The sequence below is a fragment of the Tachypleus tridentatus genome, chromosome 7, assembly GCF_004210375.1.
Source record: "Tachypleus tridentatus isolate NWPU-2018 chromosome 7, ASM421037v1, whole genome shotgun sequence".
In the NCBI taxonomy this organism is placed as follows: domain Eukaryota; kingdom Metazoa; phylum Arthropoda; class Merostomata; order Xiphosura; family Limulidae; genus Tachypleus; species Tachypleus tridentatus.
This window is the reverse complement of record NC_134831.1, coordinates 13,150,192-13,174,789: the sequence shown is the minus strand read 5'-3', so window position 1 is coordinate 13,174,789 and position 24,598 is coordinate 13,150,192. Positions and strand designations below refer to the sequence as shown.

General features: G+C 33.0%; 1 protein-coding gene across 8 annotated transcripts in view; it reads left to right on the top strand.

The window, feature by feature from the left end:
* Positions 1-24,598, top strand: part of LOC143255140 (glyoxylate/hydroxypyruvate reductase A-like) — a 113,296-nt gene that overhangs the window by 13,445 nt on the left and 75,253 nt on the right. For 3 of the 8 annotated variants that reach the window (XR_013030449.1, XM_076510345.1, XM_076510346.1), the window contains exons 2-5: positions 12,887-13,017; positions 16,807-16,965; positions 20,552-20,589; positions 21,814-21,950. The exons of 3 other annotated variants lie outside the window; for them this stretch is intronic. Coding sequence is in view for 4 of the 5 variants with exons in the window: in XM_076510345.1 (XP_076366460.1) it covers positions 12,900-13,017; positions 16,807-16,965; positions 20,552-20,589; positions 21,814-21,950 (452 nt within the window). In the remaining variant the exon portion in view is untranslated. The remainder of the gene's footprint in view (positions 1-12,886; positions 13,018-16,806; positions 16,966-20,551; positions 20,590-21,813; positions 21,951-24,598) is intronic. 2 more of the 8 variants (XM_076510350.1, XM_076510351.1) reach the window with 2 other exon arrangements.

The window sequence follows — 24,598 nt, the reverse complement described above, 5'->3', positions numbered from 1 at the left end:
ACATGGTAAAGGCTAAAACATTGACATAGTTTGAACATGGCAGAATTGTTGAGCTGCAAAAGCAAGGTCTCTCTCAACATGCCATTGCTGGTGAGATAGGGCATAGTAAAATTGCTGTTGCAAATTTCTTAAAAGACCCTGAGGGATAAGAAATGATAATTTTAAGTGGTCTGCCCAAGAAAATTTCGCTGGCGTTGAGCAGGAGGATTTGACTGGTTGTCCAACGAGACACCAGCCAATCATTGGGCCTGATTAAGGTCCTGACGGATGCAGCTCAAGAACAATAAGACGATATCTACGAAAGAAAGGCTTTAAAAACCGTAAACTTCTTCAAAGGTCACACCTCCTTCCACACCACCAAAGAAGCACCAAACATGGGACATAGAAAAGTGGAAGAAGGTTTTGTTCTCTGATGAGAAAAAATTTAACCTAGATGGTCCAGATGGCTTTCAACGTTATTGGCACAATAAGGATATTCCACTGAGGATATTTCATCTTTCGAAGCTGTACTGAAATAAGTAGTGGAGTCTAACAATTCAAAATGCATATTTTTTCTTTATGTTCATTGGCCTTAAGATTTTGGCCAGCAGTGTATCTGCCAGTTTAGCTTGTTAAAATTGAAACACTTTATTAATTGAGAAAAAGAAGCTTTTCTGTTAGTAGTAAAAATAAATTTATTGTGTGAAAATTATTATAATACACTAAAATTATCTCATGAACAAATACATAGCTTTTGTGATTGGATCTGAAAAATAACATCACAGAGTGAATTCAGCGCGTGACCTTAAATTGGTTTAGTATGTTCCAGGCTAGAATAGTAAACAAATATTAGACATTCTGGGAATATGAAATATATATTCTGTAAGGTTGATATATGTTAGAAAACATGAGCTTTACTGATAAGATAACTTAGTTCCTTTTGCACTTAATGATTCTCAACTTAATGCTCCCCCCCCTAATTTCATGTGTACACCACGTTTCAGCTGTATTTGGAATGTGATAACCATCCTATCACAGCTGACTCTCTCTGTGTGGTTGAGTCCAATCTTCATTTCTCTATTTGATACAATAGTGTTTGAACTTAGTGCTTGATTTCAACCTTTTTTTTGTCTTATGTGCATTTTGAAGATATTCATTTAGTGATTTTTGCATTTCAGAGTCTTGTCTATAATTCACCATTAACTTGGATTTCTCGATTTGATTGCAAATTCTAGTTCTCATTCAATAACTGATGGCCAGTATTTTTTTAATTCATGATCTTAGAGACCTTAGAGAGGATGTTTAATGCTCGTCTTATTTGGTTGCTCAAATCAAATGATCTCCTCTCACCCACTCAGTTTTTTAACTCATTTTCTTTTGTCTGGGACTGATGCACCAATGTTTAGTCTGTGTAACGTTCAGGTCACAATAAGCCACATTTTACTGTCTTGCCATTATTATTACTCTCAATGATGGCACCATTTTAAACATGTTTTGTCCCAAGGTTTTTCTGTAACTTTCGACAGTGTTATTGATGATGGTGAAACTGTCCATCTTGGAAATGTTTTTAGTTTTTTAATGCCATTTGAGTTTTTTTAATTTATGCATTAGACATTTTATAATGTGATTCCCCTTTAAGAATCAAAGTCCATCTAGTCTGATTTGAAAGTAGAAAGTGGCCATTACATTAAATAACGTGAAACCAGGACTGGAAAGGTTAACTTCAGGTGAGTAATGCTGCTGTTTGAACTACCAGTTAGTCATCCTGGCGAATTATTATTAAAATTTTGCTATGCATTTTTTATAACTTTTATTACCTTTTGAAAATGGTCATAATGTCAAATAACTCGGAACCAGTACTGGAATGGCCAATTTTAGGTGACTGATGGTGGTTTTTGTAATTATCTCTTCGTCTTCCTGGCAAGTTATGATAATTACTATTATGCTACAGAAAATCTTTTACAATTTGTATTATTGTAGTTTTTCTCCTGTCTCTGTAGATTGGATGTAAACATTGGTTTTAATGCTATTTATGTGTTTTTTAAACTTTGTATTGTTTTACCTTAATTTTGTTTTATGAATTTTACAAAATTTACTTTAATTTTAACTTTTTACTGGATGTTTTGTGCAGATAGCCTAGCTGCTTTGTGCCATAAAACACCAAACTAACCAACCCACCAACCCTCAGTCTTTTCTGTGAATATTTGTCTTTTTCTCTGTGATTTGTTTTTAATAGTACATTTATACAGTGATATCTTGATCGGATACTGTTTATCAGCAGCCATATGTTCTCTGTCTGGATTCTTATGCTTGTGATCAGGAGAGCCACAAAAGGTTCCCAATTGTATATGTCCTTGCAGGAGCATTTTTTTTTTATTACAAATGTTTGGAGGTGAATTTCTTCAAGATTTAATGTAGTATGAGAGAACAATGTATTAAGTATTTGCCTACTACTATATGTTGCTTGTGGTTCTTCCTCCTAAAATTCTTAAAATGTTTGAGTCTTTAATCCTAACCCCTTTCAAAACCTCTCCTGTATTCGTGATGTTTTATTCTAACTAAACAAAGAAATGAAACTTACAATTTTACTTATCAGAACATTTTACTTTATAATGTAACTAAACCTTAGTTAATAAGTTGTTTTTTGTCTCTAAGCCTAAGTGTAATAGAACTGTTTGGATGTGTAGAACATAAGTTGATTTTATATAATGCCGTCCTTTTGTGTTTTCATTACAGTTGCCAAATTTCTAAAACAGAGAGGTGCTACAGTACTGGGATTGGTGAGAAGTGCTCATAAAACAGGAAAACCTGAGTTTGATAAGTAAGATAATTATTAAACATTTCTGATCTGCATGAGTAACATCATCAATTTTAAAATGGTGTGAATCAATCTTTGATGCCATAATATCTGTATTTATTATAATAATATGACAAAAAAAATTTTGGAAGAGGATTGAAAATTGTTTCAAACAACTTTCAACTTGTAAGAGGTAGTATATTTCAACTTTATGTGCAAAGATGGAGGTCAAATTGTGCATTCCACAACTTTGTGGAAAGTGTAATTCAATGCATTTGGTGTCAGAGTTATAAACATTTCATGTTACACTATATTTATGTTATTCCAGTAGTTTATGGTAAAGAAAACACTATATTCAGTGGAAAGGTATATTAAAAAAAAACCATCACCACCTTGATATACATTTAGGATACTGTAGAGGTTATGTGAGTGTTTGTAATCTTCACATAAGCATCACTTTGTACTCTGAATTGTTAGAGTCTGAGTCAGACTGACTTTGGCAATTTAACAGACAAATCACTTGTACAAAACTAAAGTAATTTATCTGATTTTTTTGTGTACAACAGATACATTCTTTGTGTATTTTGACTAACAGCTTGGCACATTTCATGACTATGTATAGTGTGGCTACCTTGTTTTATTCATTAAATACAGTAATATCTCTACAATTAGACAAAATAGGAGATCATTATTTTATATTTTTTTCCTTCAGGAATAGTAATTTGTATTTCTATTACATACAAGACTTGTAGACATATCACAAACATGTAATTTGAACCAGTGCTGCATTCAACATACTATGTGACACACAAAAATTGATGTTTGGCTGTGTTTAAGTACTTATTTTGGATAAAAAAATTAAATAATGAATGATATGCAAAGTTTAATTATGATCTGCAGTTTGATACTAAACTTGATAACATAAATTCATATGTTAGTAGCTCAATAAAATATTGAATGTGAGTCAACAAATAAGCTATTGTGGCCTTTTAATTGTGGCTCATGAAAAGTGTTAAATATTACACTGAAGTAGAGGATGTATATGAGAACTGTATGATAGAAGTAGTAATTTTTTTCTTAGCATAAATATGATCTTTGAGTAATGTTTTCATAAGACTGAGTCAGTGAAAGCTGCAATAGTTCATAAACCAATCTGTAGTAGAAATACTTTATTAGAACATCTAGAGTGGACAAAGAACTTGTCAAATTTCATGAAGATACAATTGACAAAATTGAAGTTCTATTACCCGTATCCTCACAGTTCTAGGGTTTGTCCAGTTTGTAAACGTTTACATTGTGTAGATTCACATTAGGGCAAATTATGTATAGATGTAATAATTCCAAGAAACAAAAATTAGTTTATAATCATGGAGCTTTTAACTTGATTTTATACCATTTACTTTGACTGTATGTGATTTAACACACTGTATGATACTAAGCAATTTTTTTAATTTTGTCTTTAACAACACAAGATGCAAAGATCTTACCAAAAAAAAGTGAAAAAAATCACCCATTTTCTGTATCAAATACATGAAGCACACTAATTATAATTAGTGGGATAAATTGCAGAGTTGATGGTATTTGTATCTATATTTTTGCATTGTAAGTATCGTAGTGGGCCCAAGATTTTGGATCCACCAGTAATTTGATGCAAATATCTGTTTAAAACTGATAGAGTTCACAAGAATTCCATCAATATTTTTAGAGTTAATCAAGATTTAATAAAGGTTTTCTTTTCTCAAAGAGTTTGTTTTCATTTGTTAAAATCAACATTTCAAGTTTCTCTGAAAATTGTTTTTGTAGCTAATATAATATATTGCTTAATTTTCTTGAATATGATACCATAGATGTTTGATCTTCTAGACTTGTGACAGATTTTTCTGAAATATTACCCTACTGTGACTACATCTGTAATGTCCTTCCAAGTACTCCACATACCAAGGGCTTATTGAATGGAGAAGTGTTAAAAATGTGTCAGAAAGTGAGTGATTTTCATCTGTTTGCAAAGACTGTATATTGTGCAGTTAAGACTTTCATCATCAGTTCTGTTGTTAATTTTCATTATCAACATCTTATGAAGGATTAAATATTTTGTTTGTTTTAAGGAAGAGAAAACTTAAAGGGTTAAGTGAAATGTGAAGATGTCAAGGAAGTGTGTGGTGTTTCTGAGTAACACACAAACATGAGAATTTTCATGGTCTAATTAATTAACTGAATTTTTAACTCCAAAAGTTATTAATGGCATTTTTAAGTATACATATTTCATTAATTTTACAAAAGTAAACTGAGGAAGAAAAGAACAACACAATAATTTTTGATCTATGTATTAGCACTTTTATTCTTTTCTAAAACTATTTCCAATATTTCAGACCCTTACAGTTAATAATGTGGAAAAAAAAAAGTTGTATGTCATTTTTTTGTTAAATTAAAAATTGGTTATAATGCATCTCAAACAGCTTGCAATATAAATCAAGCATGGAGTGAAGGAACAACCTCAGAATGTACAGAACATCATTGGTTCCAAAGGTTTCATAATGGAGATGCGAGTCTTGAAGATAAGGAGGAGAGGACATTCTTCTGTAATTGAAAACAATCAACTGAGAGCATCAGTGAAAAGAAACTTGCCAAATTGTTTCAGAAATGGCACAAGAATTGGGTGTTGGCATTTCCATAATTTTAGACTACCTTTAGCAAATTGGAAAAGTGAAAAGCTCTAAAGGTGTTTTCCACATGAATTAAGTGAAAATTGGGAAAATTGCCATTTTGAACTTTGATTTACTCTGATTTTGTGCAACAGAAATGACCCATTTCTTGACCAAATTGTCACCAGCAATGAAAGTGGATCCTCTACAACAATGGAAAGTGATCTGTGCAATGGCTCAACTGTGATGAGGCCTAAAACATTTTACAACGCCAAATTTGCACCAACAGAAGATAATGGTCATTATCTGGTGGTCTGAGGCCGATATTATCCATTACAGCTTGCTCAACCAAGGCCCAAATATCACGTGGAGGTTTACTGTCAAGAATTGGAAGAAATGCATAGAAAGTTGCAGGAAAAAATTTGAGCATTCATCAATTGAAAAGGACCAATCTTGCGTCATGATAATGCTCAGCCACACATTGCTCAAACGTAACACTCCACAAGCTCAATGAATTGGGCTATGAAACATTGTTTTATCCTCCTTACTTCCCTAGACCTGTTACTACTTTTTCAATCACTTGGACAACTTTTTACAAGACAAAAGATTCAACAACAGAGCAGCAACAGAGAATGGCTTTAAAGAAGTTTTGAGTTGTAGGACTTTAGAGTTTTATTGTCATTAAATTATCTTGTTTCTTGTTGGCAAAGGTATATTGATTCACTAGGTTCCTATTTTGATTAATAAAGCTACTTTTCAATTTCTCTATTTTTTATTAAAGCTAAACTTTTAAATTTGCCATTATTTTTTGTACAACATAACAGTATGATGCTTTGCCTTAGAACATATATATAGCCATCTTCAGTTTAAAATGTGTTAAATACCTACTTTCATGTTTATAATATAATTAAAGGAGTCAAATTCTGCTGGTGAATATGATTCCAATTTGTTTCTTTTATATTCAAACCAAAATACTACTTCTGTTCTAAATGCTCATACAGAATTGTTTTACTACTTGTATTTCTTGGCAATTTAGTTTGAACAGTACATGAAGAAGTTCCCTTAATTTGTAGAAAATGTGGTACTTCACACAGTATAAAACCAGATTCTATACTTTCTATTTTAAGGAGAGTTTCACCACTTTATATCTGTTGCCATTTGTTCTTAAGTCTGTGTGGAAGATTATCTTTGAGAATTTAATATTATACTTAATTTTAGTTTAGTCTGTTATGTCTTATAGAAACCTTTTTTCATCAATGTTGGAAGAGGAGATGTTATATCAGAAGAGGATTTAATTCATGCCTTGAAGTAAGTTTATGTGCTACTCCGAATAGTTAATTTAGCTGTGGTTTACTTTCCTTTTAATTAAAGAAAATATAACATTACTTGAACAATGTAAACAAAATTTCCTAGTGACAATTAAAAACAGAGGTGGACTAGTTAATGAGTTATTTTAGAGAGGTCAGGCTAGTAACTTAGGTTGTCTTCTATAGGCATTTGAAAATTATAATAATTAAAACGGAAATTGTATGTCATAAATAAATGTGCACAGTTTCTTGTGTTTGAGTAAGTAATATTTATTGTCTATGAAAAGTGTGCATCTATTTTAAACAGTAACTTTTGTTTTTTTATCAGCTGACAGCACAGTGACTTTACACATTACAGCAGACAACCTGAAAAAAAACAACTTTGCTTTTACCCTGTAACATCTGCATCAGTAGATCTTTACAAAAAATCAAAGTTTACGTTTCATCATTGAGTAACTTGAGCTATTAGGTCTCTATGCAGTTTGGGATTTTATGTAAGAGTAGTACTTAAATTTAGTTCAAAGACCAATAAAACAATAATATTAAATAAAAATAGTTGTGAAAAGTATAAAGGATTTAATATTTAATAACTGTAATTGTCTTTTAGAATCTGTAGTCATTCTAGAAAAAAAACAGATTTATTTTCTATTTTTTGTGGTGATTATAAGGTGAATGAAATGAAATAGGTTCTATATAGTGTTAGGATAAAGAAAATAACAGATAAAATATTACTAAAAATCTTTTAATAATCATTTAAGAGGTTCTAGAGGTTATGTGAATAAAATTTGATAACTAGAATCAAATCAGACAAATCTGATTTTTTTCTGTACAAAATTCTCTAAATATATACTAAACATCTGTCAAATTTCCTGAAGACACACTTAGTACATTAAAACATCCTGTATGTATACTTTCACTGTTACCTTGTGGATATGTAGAGATTAGAATGTTGGTGAAAATGACCATGCCAGTAGAGAGAGTTACTAAAGATATGGCAAGCCATTAGTTTGACCCAAGATTGACTGGTAGATGATACATGAGTTTATCAAATAATAAGGGCCCAAACGGTTGTTTTCAGTTAATTTTGAAAGACTTTATTACAAAAAAGAACATGCATTATTAGTAATCAATGCTGGCTTATACACTGTTGGCCAAAATTTTAAGGCCAATGAATATAAAGAAAAAAAATGCATTTTGCATTGTTAGACTCAACCACTTATTTGAATAGAGCTGTGAAAGATGTAAATAAGAAAAGAGAAAATAAAAATAAGAAACTTTTTAGTATTTAATAGGGAAAATGTGAACACTATGAAATTAGCCTAAATGCTAGCTGGTCAAAAGTTTAAGACCATACAAAAAGAAGTCCTAAACAGGGTAGGAAATGCCCAACAAGAGGTCTTAGTAGTGAGTTGCACGGCTGTCATTGGGAATAACTGCAAACATTCGTTTTGGCATGGTTGATATAAGCATTTGCAGAAGGCTGGCTGGAATGTTATTCCAAGTGGTGAAGATGGCTTCACAAAGATCATGCACTGTTTGTAATTGGCGTTCATTTCTATAAACTTTCCTTGCCATCCACCCTGAAATATATTCAGTGGGATTCAGTTTGGGGCAAACATGTTGGATGGTCCAAAAGAATCATGTTATTTGTCATGAAAAAGTCCTTTGTTCTGCAGGCATTGTTAATTGCAGCGTTGTCCTGCTGAAATATCCAGTCATTTCCACATAACCGATAGCCTTCAGTCAATAAGGATGTTCTTTCCAACCAGCTTGTGTAGCCAGCTGCTGTTTGATGCCCCTTTATTTCCTGAAGCTTTATTGTTCCATGGGAGGCAAAAGCACCACAGATCATGACGGAACCTTCTACACTGTATCATGTAGAAAATGTCTCCGGTGGGATATCCTTATCATGCCAGTAACCTTGGAAGCCATCTGGACCATCCAGGTTAAATTTTTCTCATCAAAGAACAAAACCTTCTTCCACTTTTCTACGTCTCATGTTTGGTGCTTCTCAGCAAAGATAAACCGAGCTGTTTCGTAGTGTGGAAGGAGGCGTGGCCTTTGAAGACATTTAAGGTTGTTAAAGCCTTTCTCTCGTAGATGCCATCTTATTGTTCTTGAACTGCATTTTCATCCATAAGGGCCTTAATCTGGTTCAACAATCGGCTGATGTCTTGCCGGACAACCCGTCGAATCCTCCTGCTCAACGCCAGCAAATGTTTCTTGGGAGTTTCCTCAAGCTATAAGGACTTGATTGTAGTGTTGTGTAAAATGTTTTTACTTAAAATATTTGTTGCATATACCAATGTATTTTGAAGAATAATTACTAAAGCATATTGTTTTACAACGTAATTTCGAGTGAAGTCAGACTCATCACTATTCTGATCTTTGAAGTGGCCTTGACTCAGCTGTTATAACTCTGTGAGCCTTAGTACTTTGTTTTTGTTTTCCTCCTTTGCTTGTTCCCTTCATGTTCCCTTACATGTTAGTACTCGTGAGGGGTTTGGCTTTCTCATCACGTCGGAAAATCTCTGTAGTTTCTTTGTTCTCATGGCTTTTATAAACAGTTCATGAATGCGTTTCCAGACAAATACATTGTAAGTTAAAAGTCGTTAAAAACTTGACATTGCACAAAGCAGGGAATTTGGGTATTAAGTTTAGCTGGTCTTTTGTTGGAAGAAGAATGGGAAACATTGGTGTTATGTGTTGAGGTTTCTCTCTTCCATAATGACTCATAACAACAACTGGTTTGTCTTCATGAGTTTACATTTAACTCTGATATCAACTGTTTTAACAGTTTGAAAATATAATACTTTGTTGTTTTTTATTTGTGACAATAGTGAGATTTTTTACTGTTTGTAAGAGTAATAGAACAAATGTTTATATTAAATGAACAAGGTAGAAGGTTTTGGTTTGATGTAACATCATATAATTTTCATTTTTCACAGAATAATTTGAAAATACACACAGAGGTTATCAGTCAATTATTTTATTTTTTTTGTTTACTATAATAAGTAAACGATTGGATTTCTATTGAAATGTTCTGAACAAATGTTCCGTTTCAGAATTTTATGCAATTCTTCGTTCTTACTTTTAAACATATACTTTATAAACATTATTATTACTACTATTTAGTCAGAATTTTCAACATTGAATATCTAGGTAATTTCCATAAGTGTACTCATTGTGTTATATTGATCAGTTTATCCTCTGTGTTCAGAATAAAGGGTTTGTATTCTTATAGTCAGGGATGGATCTTGGGTGCAGCTCTGGATGTTTTTATAGAGGAACCCCTGCCTACTTCCAGTCCACTTTGGAATAGACCTGAGGTAAAATATTTACACATACACTTTTTGAAGTGTGCCTCTTTTCAAATGTTAAATACCTACATACGTATGAATGTGGTGCTGTCTTTTAAATTTTTTTTGTTCATCAGTTATGTTGTAATTTTGACTGTACTAGCCGTCCCTTATTTAGCAGTGTAAGACTAGAGGGAGGGCAGCTAATTATCACCACCAACTCTTGGACTATTTTACCAACGATAGTGGGATTGATCATAACATTATAACGCTTCCACGGCTGAAAGGGTGAACATATTTGGTGTGACGGGGATTCGAACCCGCACCCGTCAGGTTACGAGTCCAGTCCCTCAGCCACCTGGCTGTGCTGGGCCAACACACAAGGAAACGATACTTTCGAATGAGATTGCCAGATTACTATATTAGGTGCTGTAATAAGATATTGCTTATGTTGACGATGGTAACAGTAAAGGTGTGGATTTGGTATACCTGGATTTCATGAGACTTTCTACAAAATGAAAAATTAAAATTTAATTAAATATAATTACAGTAATAGAAAAATAAATGTAATTCAGTCAGGAGTTGGAAGTGTGGTATAAGGTTTTCACTGAGAGCCTTAATTTTTGGATATATGTTAATGGTATTGACAAAACTGTTAGAAAAACTTGACAGTGAAAGTTTAATGCAATTTTAAAATTGGTTATATTTGGAAGTGATAGTTTATTGCAGGTTTCATTATGTAACTATGCACAAATTATACATTGTGTAGTTTCATTGTTATGATTTAGCACTTTTATTATTGGGTTATGTTACTAAAACCTAAGTTTTATCTTTTTGCTTAGATTACTTATTATCATGTAATAATGTAGTATGTAGAAAGTTTAGGGCCTTGATGAGGCTATAGCAACACATACAAAATGTAAAGTGAAATTATCACAGATAGTATTGTAATAACAGAGTATAAAAGTACAATTTGTCATGTCAGTTGTATTCTAAAGTAATTGAAAAGCTGTGTGGACTTTTGACAAAAAGAGATTTATTTAAAGCTCTGGATAGAAGTCTGCTGATTGTTATCACTATCTGTATTGTAACAACAGAGCATAGAAAGATAGAGGAGCTGTAACATGATAGGTTATGTCTTTAAAATAATTTTCTCTTGAGAAAGAAGGGTTACAGGTGATGAATGCTTAATAAAGATAGATAGATAGCTGAATATAGGGAGATAGATAATTGTTAAATGAATGGAACATCTATGATGGCCCAAACAACAGATTGTTGTCCTTCAAATGTTATTGGAAATGTTAACAATGTTGGTTTAACTCGTGTTCAAGATCAGTGTTTTTAACATCTCAGGGTAATAGTATTAATTACCATAAAAGCACTTTTATTACAAAAAAAAAAGCTAAAAGTTTTGCTTTAGACTTAACATTGTATAGCTATGCATTAGGAAAGTGACTGCATCCTAAAGAAACTGAAGGCAGTGAGGCATTATCCAAATACAATAACTGTTGTAGATATACATGTGGATGTATGTATATATTGCACTAGCTGGGAGTGAAAACTACCTGTTGTAGGTCACCACAATGTGCAGGAAATAAGCTGCATGTATTCTCACTAAGTCAGAATATTGTCTTGCTACTGCAATGATAAAGAAATGTGAGCTGGGATTAGACCATCATGAAACAAGTTAGTTTTATAGTACTGATGACCAGTCACTTTGGTAGTAACAGTGTGTGGTTACACTTGTGTGATAGGAGTGAGTAACTTAATTGAACCTCATTCATGATAGGTATAGTGGCTTATTATTATTCCTCTTGAACATTGTGTCCATGGCTGCATGATCTATAATAAAGGTGTGTTGCTGACTGTGAAGAGGATCTTTCAAAAGGATTTAGATTATTTGTTGAGTTGGACAAACAAATATTAGGTGGCTTTTGTTTATTATAAATGCAAGAAACTGTACATAGGTTATCATAATTTAAATTATAAGTGTAATTTTGATACAAACAACCTTATAATTAACAGTTTTGAAGAAATGGATATTGATGGTTTTGTTCATTATTGAGAACCATTCAGATTGTTTGCTATTGCTAGTAGCAGGGCAAATAGGATTTTGGTTGTATCTACATAAATTTTGAACATCAGTATAAAGATGATACAATTTCATTGTAAATAACACTGGTTAAGAGTAAGACCAAATGTGATGTGTATTCAGTCTTAAACTCATTACCTTAAGATAAACATTGAATAATTGGAAAGGGTGTAAAGGAAGACCACTAGTGTGGTATGTGGAATGAAGAGGATACTGCATCAGAAGTGGTTTTCTTATGAAAACAGAAGAGGGAAGGATTGTGTTTAAGATTATTAACAGAATTGATAGCGTTTTTGTTTTTTTCCTGTTCTCACTGGTGAGAATGGGTAGACAAAGAGATACAAGTATAAAGTTTGGCTGGGTTTGAATTAATATAAGTTCAGGTTTTATTTTTCTAACATAGTGGTTGCCCTTTTAAATGGCTAGTCTTTGAGAGGATTGGTTTTTAGCTTAGACAATGGAACAGCATCAGTGAACCAACAGGATCCCTGTTGTTTTTAAATATTAAAGTTTAAGTGAAAGAAACAACATGATTATTTGTGTATCTTTATATTTTAGACTATTTTTCCCATTTTATAGAATTATGTTATTACATCTCTGAAATTGTTTACTTGTTTAGTTTTGACAGTAGGGACCAAGCACCACTTGGTTAAAAATGGAAAGTTAAAAAAAAGTAAAAACATAAGGTAAATCCCATTTCTCTTAATAAAGCTATTGCTTACTATTGTTCATGTTTATTTAAAAATAGTTAACATTTAAAATGTTTTCAGCATATCTTGAGCAATGTCAGCCCTAAAGGAGACTGGAAGTGTATTTGTCCTATCAGTAATAAAAGACCTTGGAAAGGAGATCAGGAAACTTCTCCCAGTAGATATAGAAATGAAAACAATCATTCCTGTTGGTAAGTTACCAGTGTAAATGAACATTCTGTAGTTTAGCATATGTTTAAAAAAAGATATTCAAAAGGATAAATCTTTTAGTATATTTATAGAGCATAATTTCGATATAGTACCCTCCCTTTTCTAACAAAATTAGCTTTTCATGTTTTGTACTTCCCTCTATTTGCAAACTTCTTGAATGCATGTCCCTTTGTTGGAATCCAGAGTTCAAATATGTCTCTTGTGGATATCATTACATGCCACCTATCCATCAATAGGAGGGCAGTGTATCATTTGATGCATGTAACACTTTCTATGCACCACTATTGAACTATGACTTCTCTTTTGGCAGCTGTTTTATTCTGAGTGAACTCAGTGTATCACTTTTGCAAACTTTTTTATATCTTCAAAATTGTTTTCACTTGTAGTGGAATTCTTTTAGATTTTTCCACGTTATTCCTTGTGTTTGCTGCTTATGAATTTTGAAGCTACTGTCATCACTCTAGGCACTTTTCCAGTGTCTGATGCCATCTTATTAGCCACAGGTACCGATGACCTGTCGGGGAATGTATTGTCACTCAGTTGTTTGCTACATTGTTTATAATTATTTTAAGCATCAAAAATTTAAATTGTTTTCATCAAATTTTGAGCAATGTCTACCGTTAAGAAGAAAGGAAGTGTCATCTGTGTTTTGCCAATACTAACAGATCTTGGAAAAGAGATTGGAGATCTTCTCCCACATGATGTGGAAGTGAAAACAGTCATTCCTGTCAATAAGTCATCATTGTAAATTAGAATTTTGTAGTTTAAGGAAAATTTAGATATAAACATTTGAAAACTACAATTTCTTTGTAAATTTTAAAAACAATTAAATTGTGAGTCCTTGGAACTGTTTCTTTGCTGATGTATATACAGTTCTTAAAATGTTTATCTATTCATTTGAAGTTTTCTATACTGTTTGCTAGTGATTCCTTTTTTTTAATATCGAAATTAAATTTTTGATGGATCATGAGCTCTTAGCTATGACAGTAAATTAGAAGTGAAGAAAATCTTCATTTCTGAAAAAAAACACAAGGTAAACAAAAATCAGGTATGGTTGACCAATGGGGACACTGTGAAAGATTCTGGTGGGTTTTCTTGTAAGAGTACATGAAAAAATAATCAGTTTTGTTAGCAAAATGGAGAAATAATTATTTGTTTATTGCCACTGTGTTAACATTTAGGTTTAACACATGTTAATTCTGTCAGTAGTGGTGTGCATCAGAATGAATATACTTCACAGTATTTCTGTTGGAGTCATTATCTCCTCTTATTTTGTGGAGAAGTCAGTGTTTTCAGAATTACTGATTGTGTAAACCATGTATGTCTAGTGTTTTATTATACACATCTGCATATTCTGAAATTTTATTAAATTTAACTGGTCCTACCCTGACAGGTATTTATAGTATGTTCCCTGAGCATGCTTGGTACAAACTTTTCTTTGAATTAAACTTTATTTATGCTCGAAGTATAAATACGATATTGCTCACAAGATTGACAGCATTGGCTGACTTTGGGGAGATCCCAATGCCCTGTTGTTATGTTATACAACCTGCCAAAATGTAGTAGTAAAAGATAGTAATATAAGTATTGGTATATGTACTTATCACCATTATGGTTGCTAGTTAATATGACTGTTTTAACAATTGGTACAAAACAGGTTTGAGGCAGTATTTGTAAGGTTATGAAATTCCTTAACTAATGCCTTTGATACCTAACATAAAAGTTAAGAAACTACCAACTAAGTATAGTTTGGTCACAGTTATGAGTGTAGGTTACCATTTTTCAAGAAGTAACTGTGAAAATATGTGAAGTCCAAGCTTTGTACAGATATGTTTGATGAAAGTCACCTTATTTAAGCCTGACTCAAACCTGGATCTTTTTTGTTACTACTCAGCCTCTGCTTATGCAGACTTCTATTTTGGTATTGAAATACATGAACTTAAGTGCATATTTTTGGTATTTTTATGATACATTTATGGGCCCTTCTTAGTATTTTCGAGTGCAGTCTGCTCCTAATAGAAACTATGTTTCTGTTATGGTGGTAAAAAAAGATGTTGGATCACCAACTTTCTTTCACACTTTTCATGGTTTTTGTAACTTTTATGAGATTATTTATTGCAAAAGTGCCAGAACTCATGTAAAATGGTTATGGATATTGTGTGTTGTAAGCTGACTTGTATAACAGTCATCCAAACATGTATGTATCTTCACTAACAACCCAACCATAACAAATTTATTAAAACAGATGATTAATAAATACTTGGCAAATTTGAAAATCTTCTCTGAGTAAGTAAATCTAGGTTTGAAGATAATGCCACCAATGTAATTGTCAAAATGTTGTCACAGTATCTGTTTTTTGTTTTAATATTTGGTTGTGCCTCCTCTAGCATTGATAACTGTTTGACATTGCTGTGACATAGGGTGCACAAGGGACTGAATGTAGACAGGAATGAGTTCATAATGTCACATGTGGATTATGCTTCTTAGTTTCTTCTCCTGCAAGTTGCTGCCCATTTCTTCCAGCATTTTGATAGGATTGTGATTTAAGTTGTTACTGGTCAGTTGGTGTATTTTGTTGATCCTCTCTTTTGAAGGTGGTCTTTCATCTGAAGCAACAACAACAAAAACACCAAGAAGTCTTTTTCAAGAGACAGAGTGAAATTTTCTGTATTTCATGTCTAATGCATTGAGTGCCTGAATATTATCAACCTTTTTTTTCAGCCTCGTAGCATGGATCAGAGTTGTCCTGGAATGTGTACTGGTTAGTGTCACTGAAGTGATCCCAAATTGTTGGCTTTAACTGGGACTTGATGTACTTATTGGCATTGACAGAGTTCTTTACAAAATGCAGAGATTCTACACCCTGGCTAAAGGTGCATCCCCATATCACCTGATCCTACAGATGTTTCAGTTGTATTAAAATACACTGGATGAAACTCTTCACCATGTTAACCTTATAGAAAGTTTCCCATGAGACCCATTCATATTGAACTTTGATTTGTTTGAAAAGACCACTTTTCTCCACATTGCTTCAGTCCAGTCAGCATGCTGTTTGGCACATTTATATTAAATTTTCCTTGTTAGGAGGGGGGGGGGTCTTGACCATGTTTTTGTGAGATTGGAATTGTGTGAGTGGTGACAATGAGCCCTTATATTTCTTGCTATGCTCTTTTGAGATTGATAATTGTGTAGGTTCATGCATATCAGAACACCATTGGCAGTTGCTGTGGAAGATTTATCCCTACTCCCTTCCCTTCTGTTTGTAGCTAAAAATGGCTGATGTAATATAGACAGCCTAAAAACTACTGATATAATAATTAGGTAGTATTATATCACCCATAAAACAAATTTGTATCTACATGCATAAAAAAAAATTTGGGTGATGCAATAAATTTTTCCATCATTATAACTATGAGAAGCCACGTTTATAATAATAAATCATATTATGTTGCAGACACTTTCAATTAACCTGTTATGCTAGATATGTGAAATACTTTTGTTGTTTTTTACTGTCCTGGAGATTTTTTTTGTTAAAAACCACAATTCAGCTTGGTTGAACATTAAGTAGGAAGTGCTGTTTGTATATTATTCTGTATTTTTCAGCAGTTGAACATGTAAGAGCTTCATGTTGCCGAACTACATTACGTAGCTAGTTGAAGACCCCTGTTTTTTTTTTTTTTATTAATTCATATTTACATATCACGATTCATCTCTACTCCTATTAAAGCTTTATTCAAAACATTTCTAATTTGTTAATGTTTTCACTTCAGGCAAACAAGAGAAGTCAACTAACCTTTGGGAAGTTATTTTGGCAGATGATGTTATTAAGCAGTTAGAAGGAGCAGAGATATTAGTTACTGAGAGCTTTATGTTAAGACAGTTCATGTATGACATCCCATCTCTAAAGTGGGTGCAGTGTACTTGGGCAGGTACTGTGGTAATCAATATATAGTGGATTTAACAGTGTTATGGTTTTTTGATATTGTTTAACTGTTTGTGTAAAGAGAAAGTTGGTTACTTGATTTGAAATATACTATATTCAATGAATACAAAAACAGTGTTTTATTTTTGTTTGTTTATTGAATTGTTTGTAGAACCACCAGAGGGCTTTTTGTTCTAACCATTTTTAATTTTGAACTGATAGACTAACTAAATCTCTGTTAACATAATACTTCTGTTCCTGGAATACCCTAGTAGCCCTCCTCTGAATCACCTTTCATTTAAGACAACATCAATAAAAAGAAACATTTGTGTAGTACAAGAAACTAGAGGAAAGAAAGTGTTTGATAATGTATTAATTATTAAGTAGCTTTTATGTATATACATACACTAAACTAATGGCATTATACATGCTTTAAAAGTAATGTGAGAAATAAATCTCGTCCATTGTGAAAGAAAAATTGTTGTTCTTTGGCTTTGAATTTATTATTTAAGTTCACCTTAGCATTCATGCAGAATGTATTTACTTTTGCTTCCATGGATGAATAGTATTCTCAGAGTTGTAGAGGTTAATTACACATTTATAATCAACTTGCATATCTGATGCAATACTTTTTTTTACACAAGATTAGCTATACTAATTTGTTGCTACCCTTTATATGTAAATTTTTTTATTAGACACTCCACAAGCCTTCTGCCCTCTCCCCCATTGTAATCAAAGGATTCCAGTGTGTGTCTTTTGTGTCACTTCTCTGCCAAAAGGAGCGTAGTACACTCACATGGCACCTGCGACTCCCTCTCTGCATCTCTACTAAACTGTCACTTTTCGTTTGACAGCACTTGCACTCAAATGTCTTTCTCTTTTATCTTGATTAGTGCTTTAGGTTGACTTTGTTATTGTAGTGGTTTCAATTTAACATACTCAAATTTGAAAACATTCAGGTGCAGCTACCATTATTCTGTTTGCATTTCTTTTACTTTAAACACTTTTCTTGTCTGTTAAAACATGAATTCCAAAATAATGACACCACTTTTGATATCTACAGTGGACAGCCACTTCACCACACACAGGCTTCAGATGTTGGCAATCCATTGGGAGATTCGTGTACATTTACTCACAGGGAGATTTAATGTTATATTGGTCAATCTTTTATCTTCAGACATTGTCCCAATTTCCTGAACACATGGAACTTCAGCAGGCTTACAATGTTTTTTATTGCATGTTTTCTCCTCCTAAATTTTTTGTGCCTTCCCATACCCTTCCTGAGGATTGTGTTTGGCCTTCCACATATTTTTTGGAATTTATTTCTCTGATGTGTGATGTTTTGTCTCTTGTGTTATATCTTGTGACCCATGTCCTTCATTACTGCACAACCTTTCTTTCCAACCCGATTTGTTCTCTTTTCTTCATCCATTAACATTTGGGTTCATGCTGAAAAATTTGTTTCTCATTTGGGTGATGGTGTTAGTATTCCTCTTTATCCATGGGCTTCAGATCAGTATGCCCTTCCTTATTGTAGAAGTGACCATTTATATACCTGTTTGGGAGAGGGCCCTGAACCTCTAATTACATTTTACCCATACCCAATGCTCCTGTTTCCATCTTACCCTTGCATCTCTTTTGGTGTCCTTCTACAATCCATCTTCTGTCTGAAACTCTCTACAGAATATCCTGAGGGACCTTTCTTGGGATATCCTCTACTTTCTTACCTCAATTCACCCGTTCTTCCTCAATAGAAGTGTATCGCAAAAAATGAAGGTCTTTCACACATGGGCTTAGGTTCAAGGATTTCCTACTGTTGCTGATTTTTTGTAAGTTTCTCATGTGGCTTTTTGACCAGACATTTTTTATCTCCTCGATTTCAAGTTATCAGGTAGCTTTAGTTCTTACCTTTGTCTTTTTCATTACCACAGGGTTTTTCTCTCATTCATACTTACCATGTTAATCTGTTCCACCTAGATTCGTTGATCTGTTCTTTATCTGCTGTTATCTCCTTTCGAACCTACTTGCTTGTGTTCTTTGTTTCACCTGTTCCTCAAGGCCTATTTCTTACTCTTTATGGCCTGTAAGCATCAGTGGTCTGGCTTGTTTGCTACTGATGTTACATGCACACTATCTATCTATCTATCTTTCTTCTTAATCTAGAGTGTTCCTTCCTTCCCCAAAATCTCAATAGCTCAGTGGAGTAATTCCTCCTTTTTTGCCTATTATCCTTCTCTCTGTTCTCCTTTCTACTCCTATTCTGATCCAAATAGACTTCTTTGTCCTTTGGATTCTCTGTTTTGTAATATTGTCTGTACAGCTTCCTTCTGTGGTTCCTGTGGCAACTATTTTCATCAAGAGGTCTCTCCCCTTTTACTCTCACCAACTGGATTTGTCATTTGATTTGTTTGGCTTATTCCTCCTTGTCCCCTTACTTTGTTTTGTGTTACTTTTCATAAAATCCAACACCTTACCTTTTCCTTCACTTATAGTCTTCACCAACTTTTGGAGGAAATTCAACAATTGGATATCTGGACCAATCCTAACTCATTCCTCTCCCATTATTTACATCCACAGATATTAGATCAGCTATTACTGTTGTATCTTTTGCAGTGGGCTGAGTGGCACCCAGAGGTTAGTATATTAGACTGTAAATCTGAAGTTCGTGCCAAGTTCCTGTAATAAAAAATCACATTCTGTTCTTTGGAATTGTTAGTATATTATAAGAGTGACAGTGGAATGACTGTTCCATTTTTATTACAATAGTTTTAAAGCAAATATTCATCAGTCAGTCAGATTTGGTTTTGGTTTATGTAGAATCAGTTTAAAATGAATTTTTATGGGGAAAGTAAACATTAGTTCTTCTGTTGTTTCTAAAATCTTTTATCTAGACTATGGTCATCATGAATTCTCTCTAACTTGATATTCTTATTTAGGCATCATTCATATAGATTTCTTTTGTTGTAATTGAGATTGAAGTTATGCAATATTGCTTGGTATAGAAACCTTATTTTCCCCCTATAATAAGCCCAATTATACACATCCTATTCACATAGTATCTCTTATTGACTTCACTTATTAATTTTTTTAACTTGTATTTTGTTTAAGAGGCCTGACACTGCCAGGTGGTTAGGGCACTCAACTCAGAATTTATGGAGCATAGGTTCGAATCTCCAACCCAACATACATGCTTGCCCTTTCAGATGAGGGAGCATTATAATGTGATGGTCAATCCTACTAGTCATTGGTAAGAGTAGCCTAAGGGTTGGCAGTGGTGTATTTATGTAGGGTCAAGAGGGGGCTCAGCCCCAGGTACCATGGTCTTATTGGGGGCCCAATGATAATTTTATTGTGTGAAATTACATTACATGTAGGGCTCACCCAACCTAGAATCTGCCACTAGTGGGTGGTGATGACTAGCTGCCTTACTTCTAGTCTTTCACTGCTGAATTAGGGATGGCTTGTGCAGATAGCCCTCATGTAGCTTTGTGGAAAATTTATAATAAACCTTTGTTCAAGATCCTTACAAATTCTTCAAGAAGTTTTTTAATCCTTTACAGTTAACTCTTTTAAATTGTGTGTTTTCATTATAGGTATGGAACCCTTAATCCAGTTCATGGATCCTCAAAAGGTATATATATATTTATGTTCTTAGAATGTATTTTAACATTCAGTGTTATTACAGTATGTTAAATCTTTTGTACAAAAGCTATGTTATATATGTTTTAAATTTCTGCTAACAGAACGTCATAGAATTTTGATTTGTGTTCTAAAAATCTATAAATAATTTTGAAGTAAATAGTTATTGTAAACAGTTGAGGAACTTTAGCATCCTTATGAGATTCCATTGAGTATTCAGTGAAACCGAAAATGACAGTCTCAGTGCAGTTTTTTCTCTCATTTGATAAGTTAGTTTTTTTCTTTAAAGAGAGAGGCAATTTATATCTGTAGATTTAATTTGAATAAGAAAGTGAAGCTAAATTTTCTCAGTTTCTAATATTGTAGTCAGTGAGGTTTATCACAGGTGTGACTATAGTTGAAACTTTTATTCCTCTTAATAGTTCAAAACAAGCTGAAAATAATTATCAAAATCAGTACAGTAAAGATGTCTCTGACACAGTTTTGTTTTTTGTTAACATTAATTTGTGTATATATTCTGTGCACTATATAGTGTTTTTGTTGGGTATGTCATTATATTGGGAACTGCTTCTGCTGTGTTAGGTGCATGTTTTGACATGAAGCATTATTGATATTCATTCATGAAATATTGTATACTTCTAGTGAATAGTTTTACCATTTTTATGGTAAGTTGAAATGACTTAATTTAGTTTAATTTTTTAATGTTTATTTTAGATTAAGTTTTATATTAAATACATGGCATAAAGTTACTAATGTACTTCTTAGTGACTTAACTGATAATTCCATGGCAAACTCGGTAGAATAAGTGAGGGGTTTTCATCATTTTCACATATGCAAGTGCATGTGTTTATTATATGAAGAACAACAAATATGCTAATTTACAGTTAACAGTTATTTTAGTGAATATTTTACCTCTTTTGTAAATCTTTATTTTCATCCAGTAACTTTAAAAAAATGTTTTCACAGCAAATATTTCTAACTTGGGCAATGGAACAAGCATAAAACTATATAAGATGTGAATAAATTATGAAAAATTACTCCTGACCTCTGTATAAGATCTATTTATTACATAACTTTGAAAAGTTTTGATAATTGAAATCTGGAAGTAATTTATCTAATTTGTTATCAGTATAAGTTGTTCATCAGATATAGAACTTCAAATAGTAAAATAATTTATTAGTGACATTATAAACAATCCTTGTTTTATTTTTTAAAGCCTGAACCACCATTTGCAGTTACAAGGTATGCAGATATGAATGTGGGGAATTCATTGGCTGAATATGTTGTTGGTCAGATAATTAATAATGAGAGGAAATTCTACCAAAAGTGGGAATCACAAAAGCAAAAAATATGGTAGGTGTATAAACCTTTTTTATAGAAAATAATACACACAGCCTTATGTTTAAAGATTTCTGAACTTCCTTGGTAACATTTAAGATATTGTCATCATTGTTGGATAATGATCCTTTGTGGTAATTCAAAGATAAAACAGTTACAATTACTTGATATCCACAATAATTAAATATTTGAGGACTTTGTGTGCAAGGATGGATATGGTTATTTATATTGGATGGAATGAAAGAGAAGAGACAGCATAAGCTGTAATAAAATGGATTTAAGCCACACACTTGGATCTGTAGATTCCTTCCCAGATCTGTTGAGGCTCATTTGTTAGACTAATTTGTCATATCCTTGCTGATGGATCTAAACAGGCTTTGACTTTGCTTCGTTATCTTCACTCCCATTCCAGACATGCTCATCGTCCTCCATAGTTATTTCACTATCATTCACATGAGTCACAGCCTCATAAAATAAACCTCACTACTGTGTCTAAACCAATTATCTTTGAACACTCCAGATGATAAATGGTGTGAATTACATAACTGTAGTTTAAATGTTCTTTCATCTAAATACACTGTTGGCCAAAATCTTAAAGGCAATTAACATAAAGAAAAAATATGCATTTTACGTTGTTAGACTCAACCACTTATTTTAGTAGAGCTTCGAAAGATGAAAATAAGAAAAGGTAAAATGAAAATTAAAAAACTTTTTTAGCATTTAATAGAGAAAATGGAAACACTATGAAATTAGCCTAAATACTAGCTGGTCAAAAGTTTAAGACGATTCTGAAAAGAAGCATAAATCGATAAACATGAAACAAACATGTCATTTGTGTTTGAGCATTAGCATTGTGAACATCTCCCACTGACATCTCCTGTGTTACATTGGGTAAAAACATGGTAAAGGCTAAAACATTGACATAGTTTGAACATGGCAGAATTGTTGAGCTGCAAAAGCAAGGTCTCTCTCAACATGCCATCGCTGGTGAGATAGGGCATAGTAAAATTGCTGTTGCAAATTTCTTAAAAGATTCTGAGGGATAAGAAATGATAATTTTAAGTGGTCTGCCCAAGAAAATTTCGCTGGCGTTGAGCAGGAGGATTTGACTGGTTGTCCAACGAGACACCAGCCAATCATTGGGCCTGATTAAGGTCCTGACGGATGCAGCTCAAGAACAGTAAGACGACATCTACGAAAGAAAGGCTTTAAAAACCGTAAACTTCTTCAAAGGTCACACCTCCTTCCACACCACCAAAGAAGCACCAAACATGGGACATAGAAAAGTGGAAGAAGGTTTTGTTCTCTGATGAGAAAAAATTTAACCTAGATGGTCCAGATGGCTTTCAACGTTATTGGCACAATAAGGATATCCCACTGGAGATATTTTATCTTTCGAAGCTGTATTCAAATAAGTGGTGGAGTCTAACAATGGAAAATGCATATTTTTTCTTTATGTTCATTGGCCTTAAGATTTTGGCCAGCAGTGTATCTGCCAGTTTAACTTGTTAAAATTGAAACACTTTATTAATTGAGAAAAAGAAGGTTTTCTGTTAGTAGTAAAAATAAATTTATTGTGTGAAAATTATTATAATACACTAAAATTATCTCATGAACAAATAGATAGCTTTTGTGTTTGGATCTGAAAAATAACATCACAGAGTGAATTCAGCACGTGACCTTAAATTGGTTTAGTATGTTCCAGGCTAGAATAGTAAACAAATATTAGACATTTTGGGAATATGAAATATATATTCTGTAAGGTTGATATATGTTAGAAAACATGAGCTTTACTGATAAGATTACTTACTTCCTTTTGCACTTAATGATTCTCAACTTAATGCTCCCCTCTAATTTCATGTGTACACCACTTGGTTTAGCTATATTTGGAATGTGATAACCATTCACTAATAGTCGTGCGACACATCATCCTATCACAGCTGACTTTCTCTGTGTGGTTGAGTCCAATCTTCATTTCTCTATTTGATACAATAGTGTTTAAACTTAGTGCTTGATTTCAGCCATTTTTTTTGTCTTAAGTGCAATTTAAAGATATTCATTTAGTGATTTTTGCATTTCAGAGTCTTGTCTATAATTCACCATTGACTTGGATTTCTCTATTTGATTGGAAATTGTATTTCTCATTCAATTACTGAAGGCCAGTATTTTTTTAATTCATGATCTACAAATATGGCTGCAGTGGCTACTGACAGTACCAGTATTCCATAGTCCTTGATGGTGTGATATAATCAGAGAAGGAAGTCAACTGTGATTCATCAGGAAATGGTTTCTTTCATGTGGGTCAAGGGATCTTCTAATCTACAAGGAATTCTGACATCACTTGAGGATTTCATTTAGGAATGTGTGGACTTGGACAACCTCCACTCTCCCATTACTTTTCTGTGCTGGCCTGTTCTCAGTCTTACTTGCAGCACCTTGTTATGAGTTTTTTATTTTTCTTTTTGCCTGATATTGGTTCCATGCTGAATATTTTGTAGATCAATTATGTGTGGGGATTAGTATGCCATGTTCTCCATATACTGCAGATGGTCATGCACTTGCATTTTACCATTCAACAAATGTTTTTCTCAGTGGACAGAAATTGATGCATTTCTTCTTTTCTAAAGCATAATTTGCTCATCCCTATTTCTCCCTTACTCATT